The 13,169-nt window shown below is 35.1% G+C and overlaps 1 protein-coding gene across 1 annotated transcript; it reads left to right on the forward strand.

Annotated features, from left to right (window-relative positions):
• The first annotated feature begins 8,426 nt into the window (after positions 1-8,426).
• Positions 8,427-12,465, forward strand: LOC108819565 (NADPH--cytochrome P450 reductase 2-like). The gene is made up of 17 exons (XM_018592631.2): positions 8,427-8,927; positions 9,083-9,142; positions 9,217-9,293; positions 9,387-9,444; positions 9,543-9,626; positions 9,718-9,754; positions 9,840-9,909; positions 9,983-10,168; positions 10,267-10,359; positions 10,445-10,667; positions 10,741-10,824; positions 10,897-11,048; positions 11,130-11,226; positions 11,307-11,534; positions 11,600-11,722; positions 11,805-11,918; positions 12,027-12,465. Exons 1-17 carry the CDS (start codon positions 8,565-8,567, stop codon positions 12,105-12,107), a joined length of 2,130 nt encoding a protein of 709 aa, XP_018448133.2. The 5' UTR covers positions 8,427-8,564; the 3' UTR covers positions 12,108-12,465.
• Positions 12,466-13,169: the final 704 nt, after the last annotated feature.

The following is a 13,169-nucleotide window of genomic DNA, read 5'->3' on the forward strand; positions in this document are numbered from 1 at the left end:
TTTATTTTTTTTCTTGAGAAATTATTTTATATAAGTAAAATATTTTTATAGAAACTTTTAGTTTGTTTTAATTATAAAATATTATTAGTCAACAAATATTATAATAATGAATAAACCACTTCAATAATACTAATTATAAAATATTATTATTCAACTAAAGGTATCTTGGTTTATATAATCAATTTGTTTCTGTAATTATCTGAGAAAATACATAGATATAAGGAAAATATTTATATACTTTGAAAATATATTTGTATTGCTTAAGGTTATGTTTTAAAGGAAAAATCCATTTTTCTTAATATCAAAACTATTTTTGTTAACTCTCCTTTTTTATGAAATCATATTATATATAGATATACTCTTTTATTGTAAATTCGTTTTTTTATTTATAAATGTATTTAGTTATATGTTAACTAAAAAAGAAAACTTCTAATTAACAGAAATTATTTTTAAAAAGGAAATCAATTTTAATATAGTAATTATATGTATTATTTTCAATTTATTAATGGTGTCATCGTAATCAACCAGCGTAATAGTTAACGTGAATGCGACACGTAAGAAACTGACTTCTCAAATAATATTATAGAGATATTATATAGCTTTCAAATTTTTTTGGAAAGTTTGTTACCAAATAAAAACATCCATTCCAAAGAAATGAAAGAGTATTCTTGTGTCAATCATCACAAAATCACATAAATCACACGGATATTACTCCTTGTATGAATTGTTTTTAATTTAGTCTTTTTCCGTGGATAATTATGCGACACTTATCTTATCTTAATCTTGTTTTATTATAAACGCTCTGTCACGTGTTGGACTATCATTGGCAGGTCCCAACGATTGTATCAGTGTGCGTGTTATGGGAACATTGGCTATCATCACAAATGAAATATGATATTATCAAAATGTCATTTGTCTTTATTTATTTATTGGGTCACAAGTGGTCTAGAGAAGAAGGATAAACAGTTTTAGATCCTTTTGAATGTACCATCTATCATACTTAGCTTTCCGTATATATTACTTAATCTGCAAGAACGCATTAAACTTATAAGAAACGAATAACCGTTAATAAGTCTTGATTTACATATAGCGAAAACTATGGATTAGTAATCTATTTTTTTCCTTGTTTCTTTGTCTTGTGAAGGCACGCAGAGTCACAGACTTCTATTTTCTTTAAATTCAGAACATGTGATGTTTGCAAAAATATATGTTTAATCATAGTAAAATTTGTTTGTTTGTTCGTTAGAGTTCTTAGATCCAAGTATAAATGTATCGACTATACAAGGGTTTTGAATATATATTAACATGGGTCGGATTGATTACTCGAACTGAGATATATAGTATCTAGCATTAGTGTATATTACAGACATGCATGTATTTATGAATTTTAGCAGTATATCCATCTGATATCCATAATCATTGCGTGTTTTATGTGCAGAAAATATTGTTGGTAGCAGTTGTATTTACAATTTTGTTTAGGTTTTAATTAAAAGAAGTTAGTTAGTAAAAAAAAAATTATAAGTGGATCCACTTTCTGGAGTTTTATATTCTTGCTTATGTTTTTCTTTTACTAATTTCCAAACAGTTGTAAACATAAATTTCCTTAATAGTTACTTAGTAGAGCAAGAAACTTGTAGATGCGTGAAGTATTTGATTTTTGTTAAGCTTCTTTAGTATCAAACTATCAATGTATCATTTAATTTGTTGTCGGTGAAGTATCTTTGTTTTCACTTTCAGAGTACCTTAAATAGGCAAACTTGTTAGGTGAATGAAAAACTCCATTCCTTTTAGCACTATTTTCAAGAAAATGTTCATTTTTGTTGACCTAATTTTAGAAGACACCCAAACTTTTTTAGAAAATGGGTTTATCTAACAACGAGTTCTTTACTTTTCATACGTATTGATGGTTTTGAAGAAGAGTGCATAAAATGTGATTACAACAAATTCTGCAGCTTAATTAACTTTATCATGAAAAGGGGCTCATACTTGTAATTGGGTACATAATATGGTCCATCAGATCAACATAATCATGCACTTTGTAGCACTTTTATGGCAATTTAAATAAATCGCACCAACCGAAACATGTCATACTATTAATATATATATTAAAGAAAATCAGATTTCTATAGCAAACCGTCGTGAATTCTTAGTCATCTTTAGCTTATTGCTTTTTCGACAACAAATCCACTTATGTTATGACATAGACACAAAGTTGCAAAAAAGAAAGATGGTCGGAAAGAAGATTCTCTGTGTGCGGAAAGAGTCAGATCGTTTCTTCCTTTCCTATAATCCAATTCTTCCCTAATCAATTTGAACCGGAAAGTTAAGCTTCGTCATATGTGTTACTGAATCTAGATAATATATCTAGCTAGGCAGGCTAGTCATAATTCACTGACACAATATTTGGGAACCAAGTTCTTTACTCGTTTCAATATGATTGAATATTAAACAAAATTTATGTGATCTCTTCTCATAAAAAATACACAAAAGTGAGATGTAAGGACACCCTCATACTAACGATGGGCATATTCTAAGTTTCTAACAGATCTCGTGGAAGGTAAAATTAGGGTTTCTTACGATTTCTGATAGGGGCAACGATAATAGAGTTTCACAAAAGTTGAAACAAAATATGATTAATAACTGTTTACTTTTTGTGTGTGTTAATGATATAGTCTTGCTTATCGTAGTGCAAGTTTATATAGGCCCAACCAGCCCATTGAACTGCAAACATTAATAACATACTTCCACGGATTATGTAAGGCCTTGCAGATCAGACCTACAAAATCTATGCCCCCTTCTGAGAAATTAAGGCCCGAGTAAACCAATAAATAATGTGTGGTTTTTTTTTAGAACTTATCATGCGTGAATCCTTAAGGAAAGTATCATAAGATGCAATAAGTGTGATCATACCCAATTAATTTCCAATTTCTTACTCTTGAGTATTTAAAAGAATATAGAGCAGATTTCAAACACAAAAACTGATCGAATAGAAACTTTTTTTCTTAAACTTTTATACCAGAGATAGGTTGACTGCATTACACCTCCACCTTCGAAACTATTTTCTCATATACAACTATTGAGTTATTATTAACTCTTTCTCGTAAACTAATACTTTGAATCACTAACTCACCTAACTATCTATTTCAAATCAATTCCACACAACGATTAAATATGTGAATCTATGTTTAACTACTACAATTTTCTTTTTAATTACTAAAAATTGTGTTTAATGAATAATATCTAGTTTATAATTACTTCTGGTTTAATTGTCGGCTAAGTATTAAAAACGTTGCTACTGATTGAATTTCAGACTATTAAAATTGTATGGTTGTGTAGCCCCCAAGTTCAATACACAACTCTTAAAATTGTATGGTTGTCACTACAAGAAAATATTTATATTGTGACAATTTTTTTTGTCACAATACACATAATTCCGTAACAATATAACTATTGTGACAGAATTGTTACCATTTTCAAATAGTAGCAATAGTGTCGTCACAAATTTATGCCGTAACAAAAAACGTCTAAATTTGTTACAAATATATCTAGTAACTAGTTTGTAAGTAAAAGTGACAAAAATAAAAGTAACAAAACCGTCACAAATATTGACTAAAAATCTGGTCTTAAAATCGTTGGCTTTGATGACGACTAAAATGTCTCAATTTTGTAATTAATTGCAACAAAACTTTAGTCACTAAATGTCCTGAATAGTGACTACAGAGTTGTCTTCAATTAGTTACACATACATACTAAAAAAAGTCTTGAATCCGTCAGTCAAATTATTACAATTATTACAGTTTTCAATTCGGTAAATTTTGTCCCATTTTGTCTTGTATAACAACTAATTTGACGTCTATAAACTGTTAATATTTTGTATTAAATTTGTTTGTTACGTATTTGTATCATTTATACTAACTTTATTAAAACTACACAATTAGAAAATTATTATCAAAAGCAAAAGATACACAAAAACTTACATACATATGTCAAGATCTATAATATTAAGTTACAAAAAAAGATCTATAATACATCGAACTCTGTTAAACCATATCAGAAAGAATAAACTAAACAAAGAAAAAAATTCCAGAAGCAGAGGATAACAAATAAACAGATCCATTAAATCTTGGAGTGACTTTCCGCACCGGCCTTATTAACAGAATCCCGATTTTATAAACCGGCTATCTTGGGAGGTTTGTGATCTTTGTCGAGTTAATATCCAAGAGAAAAAAGTCTTCCATAATCGACAGACTGGGAATTTGATCCTCTCTCATACAGGCGCACAAATATGATTAGAAGATGCATCTACAACAAGCAAAAGAAATCATTTGAGTTTCAATACAATAAGCAGTTTAAATAACTGTTTGAAAATATACACCTCATACAGAAGATTAACCCTACCTAATGCGACTCTGAAATCAGTGATTGTGAAAAGTTAAAAGAAAAAAAAAGACAGCTTTTATTTTGTACGAGAGAGTTCTTAGGTTTTTAGGTAAACTTGTGAATGATGGAGAGTAAGTTGTTTACCTTGTTTATTTATATATTGTATTCGATTAAATCTTTGGATACTAATGAGTAATGATGTGGTGCTTGTTTTGGTAACAACCCGAATTTTAATGCTTTTTTACCGGGATTTATCGCTCCACTTTGATTCTCTAATTAATTGTTCCTAAAATTAAATCTTTGGATACTAATGACCGATGAGTAGTGACGGTTGGTGCTTATTTCGTCCGTCTTTCTTCAACTACTAAATTTTTATTCACTCCTAAAATTGGAAACTGTTTCTCTAATTAAAAGTTCCAGTAAGAATTATTTTTTATTTCCCATACAAACATAATCCGTTAACTTGGCATCACAGAATTTCTGTCTCTCATTGGCATTTTATTTTATTTTGTTTCCATAACATAGGTTTGCTAACACTTCCATTTTATTTTATATAATTATACTACATAAACGACAATGAATCAGTGTGAACAATTGGATCATTACTTTCATGATATAGTGCACGGAAATCTAATTTTTTTTGTAAAATATCTTAAATGTATCATGATTATCTTTTTTTGGAATGAATGTATCATGATTATCGAGACCAAAATATATTATTTGTTTGCAAAATTTATCTATTTATTATTCATAATACCAATTAGAAGAAAAAGTAATAAATGTTAGTAGTTTAGCAAAACTCCAACTTGCTTCTCATATTTTGTCATAATTTTTTTTTTTTTGAGAAAAGACATCATATTTTTGTCATAATTTACAACAGTTTATTATGGCATTGGTTTATACCAATTATAGTCACTAATATCTAGTTTTTCTTTCGCCTCACAATTTGAAACTATCTGTTCTGTCAAAAATACATCACAACATTAACGGTCAAAAAGTTATAGCTATGTCACGATTGTTACGAAATATCTTTTCGTCATATTTACATTACAAATTGTGACGAAAATTACCTACGGCTTAGATCGTCACAATATTGTGACTAACCAGTTACTATTTTATGACTAAAAACTTTAGTCACATTTATGTCTCTAGAATGTCACAGATTTGTGACGAACAAAAATTGTCTCAAAATTCTGTCACAATATCCCTCTTTTTTTGTAGTGTGTGTAGACTGTATAGTCCATAGAAAATTTTTTTTTTCAATAAAGTATAAAATAGTAATTTTGGGATAATTCCGGAAGAAAATATTTATCAGCAAATGCACTTACAAGTTTATAATGAGACCAATATTGCAGGTCATTCAATTACAAATATACTGTGTTGATAAGTTCTTTATCGCGCATACGAACTTTTTCATTGATAAAATAACAAGCAAAACATGTGAAAATGTTAATACATAAAACCTTCGTATAAAGTTTGGTGGGAAATGGATGAAACAAATGGTTTAGGTTTGCCCATGTGGGAAGTGTTGGGTCACAGTTTTCTATCTACCAATCAAGTATTGGAAGTCTTATTTTCCATCATAGGGTTTCTTACAGCCTCTTATTTCCTTTGCATTTTGGACCTAACATAAATCCACCTTCACAAACCACTCTGTAAAATAAAAGAGCAAAAGAAGTTTAATTATAACATTAACTCCAACAAGAATACTTCACAGTTAACATGTTTGATTTCTTTTGGGGATGTGCTTTCGTGAAGGGAAAATTGGGTTTAGGCATCTTTGGCATGAGTTTTGGGATAAGACGTTACTACAAAAATCATAAATTTGATTTGTCTAACTAGACAATTACAAAAAATATATCGTTATGTGTTTCTATTTGTTACATGTTAACTTTTTCTTAAGGTGTGTTACATGTTAACTTTGGGACATATACAAACTTTAAAGAGGTTTATAAGGTACGTAGAATTATAATTTTCCGTTAAAAGAACACTATTATAGAAGGTTATTATTTATTCACGTATCAGAGTTTTCCATTCCAGAATAAGTAATTGTGTGTGTTTATATACACACACATAAATTTCAGAACATGTGAATGATATATACACACACATAAATTTCAGAACATGTAAATGATTATATTTGGTAATACACTAGTATTGTTTGACGATTGTGTTTTTTTGTTCTTGTTTTTATCGAATTCGTGTTTCGATTTGTTTTGAGAGTGTGAAAACGATAAAGACACGTGTGTTGTGGTGTTTCACTTGTCTTCTTTTCTTTCTTATTTGTGGTGAATCTCTTTGGAGATGTAATCAGTTGTGTTGGCAGAAGCACGATGTTGACATGAAGGTCGATCAATTTGGACACAGGCATAAACGCATATTCGATTATCAAAAGAGCAAACGTCAGAAGATTATTTACTAACATTATATATTTTTACAAATTTTAGCAAAAAAAAAAACATTATATATTTTTATCATCTCACGGTTTCTGAAATGATACTTAAACTTAAATAGCTCGACCATATAGTTGGATGGGGTTATCACTGAACAACTTTGACATGAGTGGTTGGCCATCTTACAACATGTCCGCGCTAGGAACCTTCTTACTATACACCCTTTAAATAATATTTTTGCAGTCTTTTTGAATGATGCACCATATAGTATCTAGTATATATTATTATTATCACATAGAACATGACCTGTTTGCTAATATAAAAGAGTCAAAGTTCATGTCATATTTGACCAGCCAACAGCTTGACCGACTCAAGACTTCCCAGGGGTCAAAGGCCATAGTGGTCGGTCGTTGAGGTATTGGCTCAATCTAATACCACGGGCTACTGAATCCCGCTTTTTTTCTTTCTCAAATTGGATTATATTAAAATGGGTCTAAGTCCAACACATACAACAAAACTAAAGACCCAGTAAAGCAGATAAACAAAATACAAGAAAAGAAATGAACCCAAACCCAGAAGGATCACACCTCCACCGACCAACCCTTCGTTCTAGACGCGAAACCCTAAATCGCCGCAGCGCCACCGTCGGAAAAAACTTTTCCGTTGCAGCCAGCATCTCAACGGCTACATCACGCGCATGCAACTGCGCCACCACCCACTTCAGTCTCATCGCTTCTTCCAATGGAGAGCTTCAATCGATCAAATAGATCGAGATCTCCTCCTTACCGCTTCGAAACCACCACACACAGACCCCTCTATGATCCGTCGGAGAGCATCATCAACCGACTCGAGCGCTCAACCAACCACCGCGCACACCAGAAACAGGGAGATCAACCGGAAGCCCTAAGTCACCTCTTCCGTCTCCCAAAAACCCCACAACCAACAAACCGACTCCCGCAGAGTCAAAGAACAGCAAACGTCTTCATGGTCAAAGACCGCATATACCGGCGACGTAGAGCTGACGGAGCTTCCACCCTCCGGAGGACAAGAACCGGCGTCGGTGAAACTACCTAAGCCTCCACCTCCCGTAAAATCAAAACGAGGAACGAAACACTTCCTCTCTCTTCAAGACCCTTACCTTACATCTGTTAAATATATCGAAACGGAAAAAGACCCAAAACATCCGGACCAACGGTGGCTATGAAAATCCTCCGTCGGCCGGAGCACTATCTCTCATTTTTCTCTCTTTTTCTCTCTCGAGGTTACTGAAAAACGCTATTGAATCCCGTTTAATTAAAAGCATTTGCTTTTCCCTTTTTCCAAACATATAACCAAAACTTGAGACAAAAATTTACCTTATTCAACAGTCGTGAGTAATAACCAACAAAGAATTTTTTATTTTCTTCTTTTTTGAATTGAAAAAGTCTAGGATAGTAAATAAGAATCTAAATGGATAATAATAACTTAGAGAGACTTTATAGTATATACATAAGTTAACCATGGCTAAAATCAAACGCGGTAGGTCGGTTTGACCGTTCTGGTTTGGTGAGCGGTGGCAATAAATCTCACCACTCCAAGTCTCCAACCACGAAAATAATAAAAATAATTATTTTAAATAAATTATATATGTAGAGCTCTCTTCTTCTTCGTATTTCATTATTTATTTTCTCTCACAGAGTCGGAAGAGTCTCTCTCTCACCAACACCACACCTAACCACACCCTCCGATTCATAGAGACAGAGAGAGATCTTCCTCTTCTTCTTCGTCTAGGCACACCAAGAACACGCCACCATGTCCTCAACACCCATGAAAGTCTCTCCCTTTGATCTCATGTCCGCCATCATCAAAGGAGAACCCGTCGTCGTCTCCGACCCGGCGAATGCCTCCGCTTACGAGTCCGTCGCCGCCGAACTGAGCTCCATCCTCACCGAGAATCGCCACCTCGCCGTGATTGTGACCACCACCATAGCTGTTCTCGTCGGCTGCATCGTCATGCTCGTCTTGAGAAGATCCGGGAACAGCTCCAAACGCGTCGAGACGCTTAAGCCGTTGGTGATCAAGCCTCGCGGTGAGGACGAGGTTGATGACGATGGGAGGAAGAAAGTCACCATCTTTTTCGGTACACAGACCGGAACTGCTGAAGGGTTTGCTAAAGTACGTTGCTTTCATTCGAAACAGAGCCTTGGCTCAAAACAGAGCTTTGGCTCAAAACAGAGCCTTGGCTCAAAACAGAGCCTTGGCTCAAAACAGAGCTTTGATTCAAAACAGAGTGAAGATGATGAAAGCTAAGTTTTTTTGATAATTTGCAGGCTTTAGGAGAAGAAGCTAAAGCTAGATACGAGAAGATCAGATTCAAAATCGTTGATTTGGTATTATACCCTTTTTTGAAAAAAAAAACAGCTTTCTTGTTTATTTCGATTCTGATTCTGATTTGTTTTAACAGGACGATTACGCGGCTGATGATGATGAGTATGAGGAGAAGTTGAAGAAAGAGGATGTGGCTTTCTTCTTCTTAGCCACGTTAGTTTTTTTTTTTCTTTTTTAAGCTCTGTTTATTTTATCTCTATTGAAAGTTGCTTTGGCTGATGTTGATTTTACAATCTTGGTGTGTAGTTATGGAGACGGTGAGCCTACAGACAATGCGGCGAGATTCTACAAATGGTTCACCGAGGTTAGTCTTTTGTTGCTTGGGGTCAGTTAGTTAGCGTAACGTGTGTTGTTATGTTTACTTGTTTCTCAAGTTTTGCACATGTGTCATGTGTGTTACAGGGGAATGACAGAGGAGAATGGCTCAAGAACTTGAAGTACGGTGTGTTTGGCTTAGGAAACAGACAATATGAACACTTTAACAAGGTTTCTAAAACTGTAATCTTTATTTATGTTTTTTTTTTTAATTTAAATTCTTGTTATTTTAATATTTGTTTTGTAAAAATCTGTGTTGCAGGTTGCCAAAGTTGTAGATGACATTCTTGTCGAACAAGGTTTGTTTGGTTTCTTTATTTTCAGCATTCGTTTTGATGTCTTTTGTATTTGTCTTCTTCTAACTTGATGACTTGGCTTGTTCAGGTGCACAGCGTCTTGTACATGTTGGTCTTGGAGATGATGACCAATGTATTGAAGATGACTTTACCGCATGGTACTTACTTTTGATCTATACTTCTTTTTTTTTTCTCTTCTATCAGCTTGCTCAGTTTGTTTATCTCCTTCAGGCGAGAAACATTGTGGCCTGAGTTGGATACATTGCTAAGGGAAGAAGGTGATACAGCTGTTACACCATACACTGCTGCTGTGCTAGAATACAGAGTTTCTATTCACAACTCTAAATATGCGTTGAACGAGAAACACTTGGCCAATGGGAATGGTCATGTCGTGTTTGATGCTCAACATCCTTACAGGTGCGCAAAACCAGTCTTCTTAACATTTTTTTTCTTCCTTATAAGCATTGTCTTATCAGTTTGATATAATCAGTGCTTTTGTTTTGGTGCTTTTAAAGGGCAAATGTTGCTGTGAGAAGAGAGCTTCACACACCAGAGTCTGACCGTTCTTGCACCCATCTGGAGTTTGACATTGCCGGAAGTGGACTGACGTGAGTTTTTACTGCTAATTTAAGAATGTGTTCAGAACCAGGGGGAACATTCTTGAAGAAATAACATAATATTATTGTCTGTCAGGTATGAAACTGGAGATCATGTTGGTGTACTGTGTGATAATTTGAATGAAACGGTAGAGGAAGCGCTTAGGTTGCTGGACATGTCACCTGATACTTATTTCTCTCTTCACTCTGATAAAGAAGATGGAACACCAATCAGCAGCTCTCTTCCTCCTCCATTCCCACCGTGCAACTTGAGAACAGCGCTTACACGTTATGCATGTCTTTTGAGTTCTCCTAAAAAGGTTGGTTGGATTCACATTTATGACCATGTTTATTTGCTGTCATAGATGGTTAATCTCAATTGTTTTCCTGCAGTCCGCTTTAGTAGCTTTGGCTGCTCATGCATCTAACCCCACCGAAGCAGAGCGACTAAAACACCTTGCTTCACCTGCTGGAAAGGTTTGTGCCACGCTGCTCTTCTTGATTTTCCATTGTAACATTTTCTCTTACAAGTAATCTATTCAACACCAGGATGAATATTCAAAGTGGGTAGTAGAGAGTCAAAGAAGCCTACTCGAGGTGATGGCCGAGTTTCCTTCAGCTAAGCCACCACTTGGTGTCTTCTTTGCTGCAGTCGCTCCCAGGTTGCAGCCGAGGTTCTATTCAATATCATCATCTCCCAAGTGAGTACCCTTCTCATTGTTTTCAGAGACTTATTTAATACTTTTTAAGTGTATTGACCTTTGACCTGTTTACTTGAATAGGATTGCTGAAACTACAATTCATGTCACATGTGCACTTGTACATGAGAAGATGCCAACCGGCAGGATTCATAAGGGAGTGTGTTCCACTTGGATGAAGGTAAAAAAGATCAGTGTGATCTTTTTTTTTTTGTTGTTTGTGCCATTCCTGAGCTTCTTTTGTTGCTGTTGTAATAACAGAGTGCTGTGCCTTATGAGAAGAATGAGAACTGTTCCTCAGCGCCTATATTTGTTAGGCAATCCAACTTCAAGCTTCCTTTAGATTCTAAGGTACCGATCATAATGATCGGTCCAGGGACTGGATTGGCTCCATTCAGAGGTTTCCTTCAGGAAAGGCTCTCATTGGTGGAATCTGGTGTTGAACTTGGACCATCAGTTTTGTTCTTTGGGTGCAGAAACCGTAGAATGGTAAACTCAAAACTTATCATCATCATCTGTTTGTTCAGTGTTCTCAAGTATTTTCATATGTTCAGGATTTCATCTACGAGGAAGAGCTCCAGGGATTTCTTGAGAGTGGTGCACTCTCAGAGCTAAGCGTCGCCTTCTCTCGTGAAGGACCAACCAAAGAATATGTACAGCACAAGATGATGGACAAGGTATGTCTTTAAGTTCGCAGCTTAATACACACTCTCATCTTCAGATTCTTGAGCTGACAATTTTTTTTTGTGGTATGTATAGGCTTCTGATATCTGGAGCATGATCTCTGAAGGAGCTTATGTATATGTTTGTGGTGACGCCAAAGGCATGGCAAGAGACGTTCATAGATCTCTCCACACAATAGCTCAAGAACAGGTTTGTATGAGACACACCCAAAATTTAAGAAGACATCAAATCTCAACCGCCATCACAAAAAGAGTCTTGAGAGGGTTTCTTACTTGTGTCTGGTCTTTGTTTTTTCAGGGATCAATGGATTCTACAAAAGCAGAGAGCTTTGTGAAGAATCTGCAGATGAGTGGAAGATATCTTAGAGATGTATGGTAACACGAGGATGTTTGAAGCCCCCTCCCTCATACACTCACTGTATACTTATACGGCACAGAAATGCCACAGCATGGTCATTAAGTTGTGATCCCAAGAGGGAATAAACCTCCTTTTTCTCCATTTTTTAATTTAGTTTATTTTATATGTTATTTTACAGTTCTATTTTTTCAACCTTTGTTATATAGTTTGTTCCCACACAACATAATGAAAAGAAAAAAACCCAAATTTGTATAAGATGTGTTGGGAGTATTTATGAAACAGTTGTGTTACATACAAACTCTGTACCTTTAAATGTAAGTGTAACATTCCGAATTGTGATATATGGAAAGGTATATACGGAAAGGCTTAAGAGAATTGATTTGGTTATCTATGTCATTAAAGTTGACTTACTTTTTTTGTTACACATCTGTTTAGAACTCCAGAGCTAAGCGTGCTTGGGCTGGAGTAGTGAAAGGATGGTGACCTATCGGGAAGTGATTCGCGATACCGTGTAAATGAGGTCAAAGCATGGGGAAAGATCGGGTGGTGATTGCAGAGTCAGTAAACACTGATTTCGAGCCTTGAGAATTAACGACCGACCATCGGATAGGATGGGGCCCACGGGCCGAGAGAGCGGGCGTGGGTGGTACATTAGCTGTGGGCGGTCAGGACGTTACAAATGGTATCATAACTGGTTAGCCGTCTCAGTTTTGACCTGAGAAGCGTCTTGAGACCTGTCATGGGGCGCAACGAGGGCGTTGCGTTCTTTGAGAGATGGTGAATTGTAACATTTCGAGTTATGATATATGGAAATGCTTAAGAGAATTGATTTGGCTACCTATGTCACCAAAGTTGACTTATCTTTTCCGTCACACATCCGTTTAGAACTCCAGAGTCAAGCGTGCTTGGGCTGGAGTAGTGAAAGGATGGGTGACCTATCGGGAAGTGATTCGCGATACCGTGTAAGTGAGGCCAAAGCACGGGGAAAAGTCGGGTGGTGATTGAAGGATCAGTAAACAATGATTTTGAGCCTTGAAAAATTAACGACCGACCGTCGGATGAAATGAGGCCCACAGACCGAAA

Source organism: Raphanus sativus, chromosome 2 (genome assembly GCF_000801105.2).
Source record: "Raphanus sativus cultivar WK10039 chromosome 2, ASM80110v3, whole genome shotgun sequence".
NCBI lineage: Eukaryota > Viridiplantae > Streptophyta > Magnoliopsida > Brassicales > Brassicaceae > Raphanus > Raphanus sativus.

Excerpts from the sequence above, each read along its gene's own strand:
- LOC108819565 (XM_018592631.2), top strand. The coding sequence starts at position 8,565 with ATGTCCTCAACACCCATGAAAGTCTCTCCCTTTGATCTCATGTCCGCC. Across the intron at positions 11,227-11,306 it reads TGTGTTCCACTTGGATGAAG|AGTGCTGTGCCTTATGAGAA; the intron begins GTAAAAAAGATC and ends TTGTAATAACAG. Across the intron at positions 11,919-12,026 it reads ACACAATAGCTCAAGAACAG|GGATCAATGGATTCTACAAA; the intron begins GTTTGTATGAGA and ends TTGTTTTTTCAG.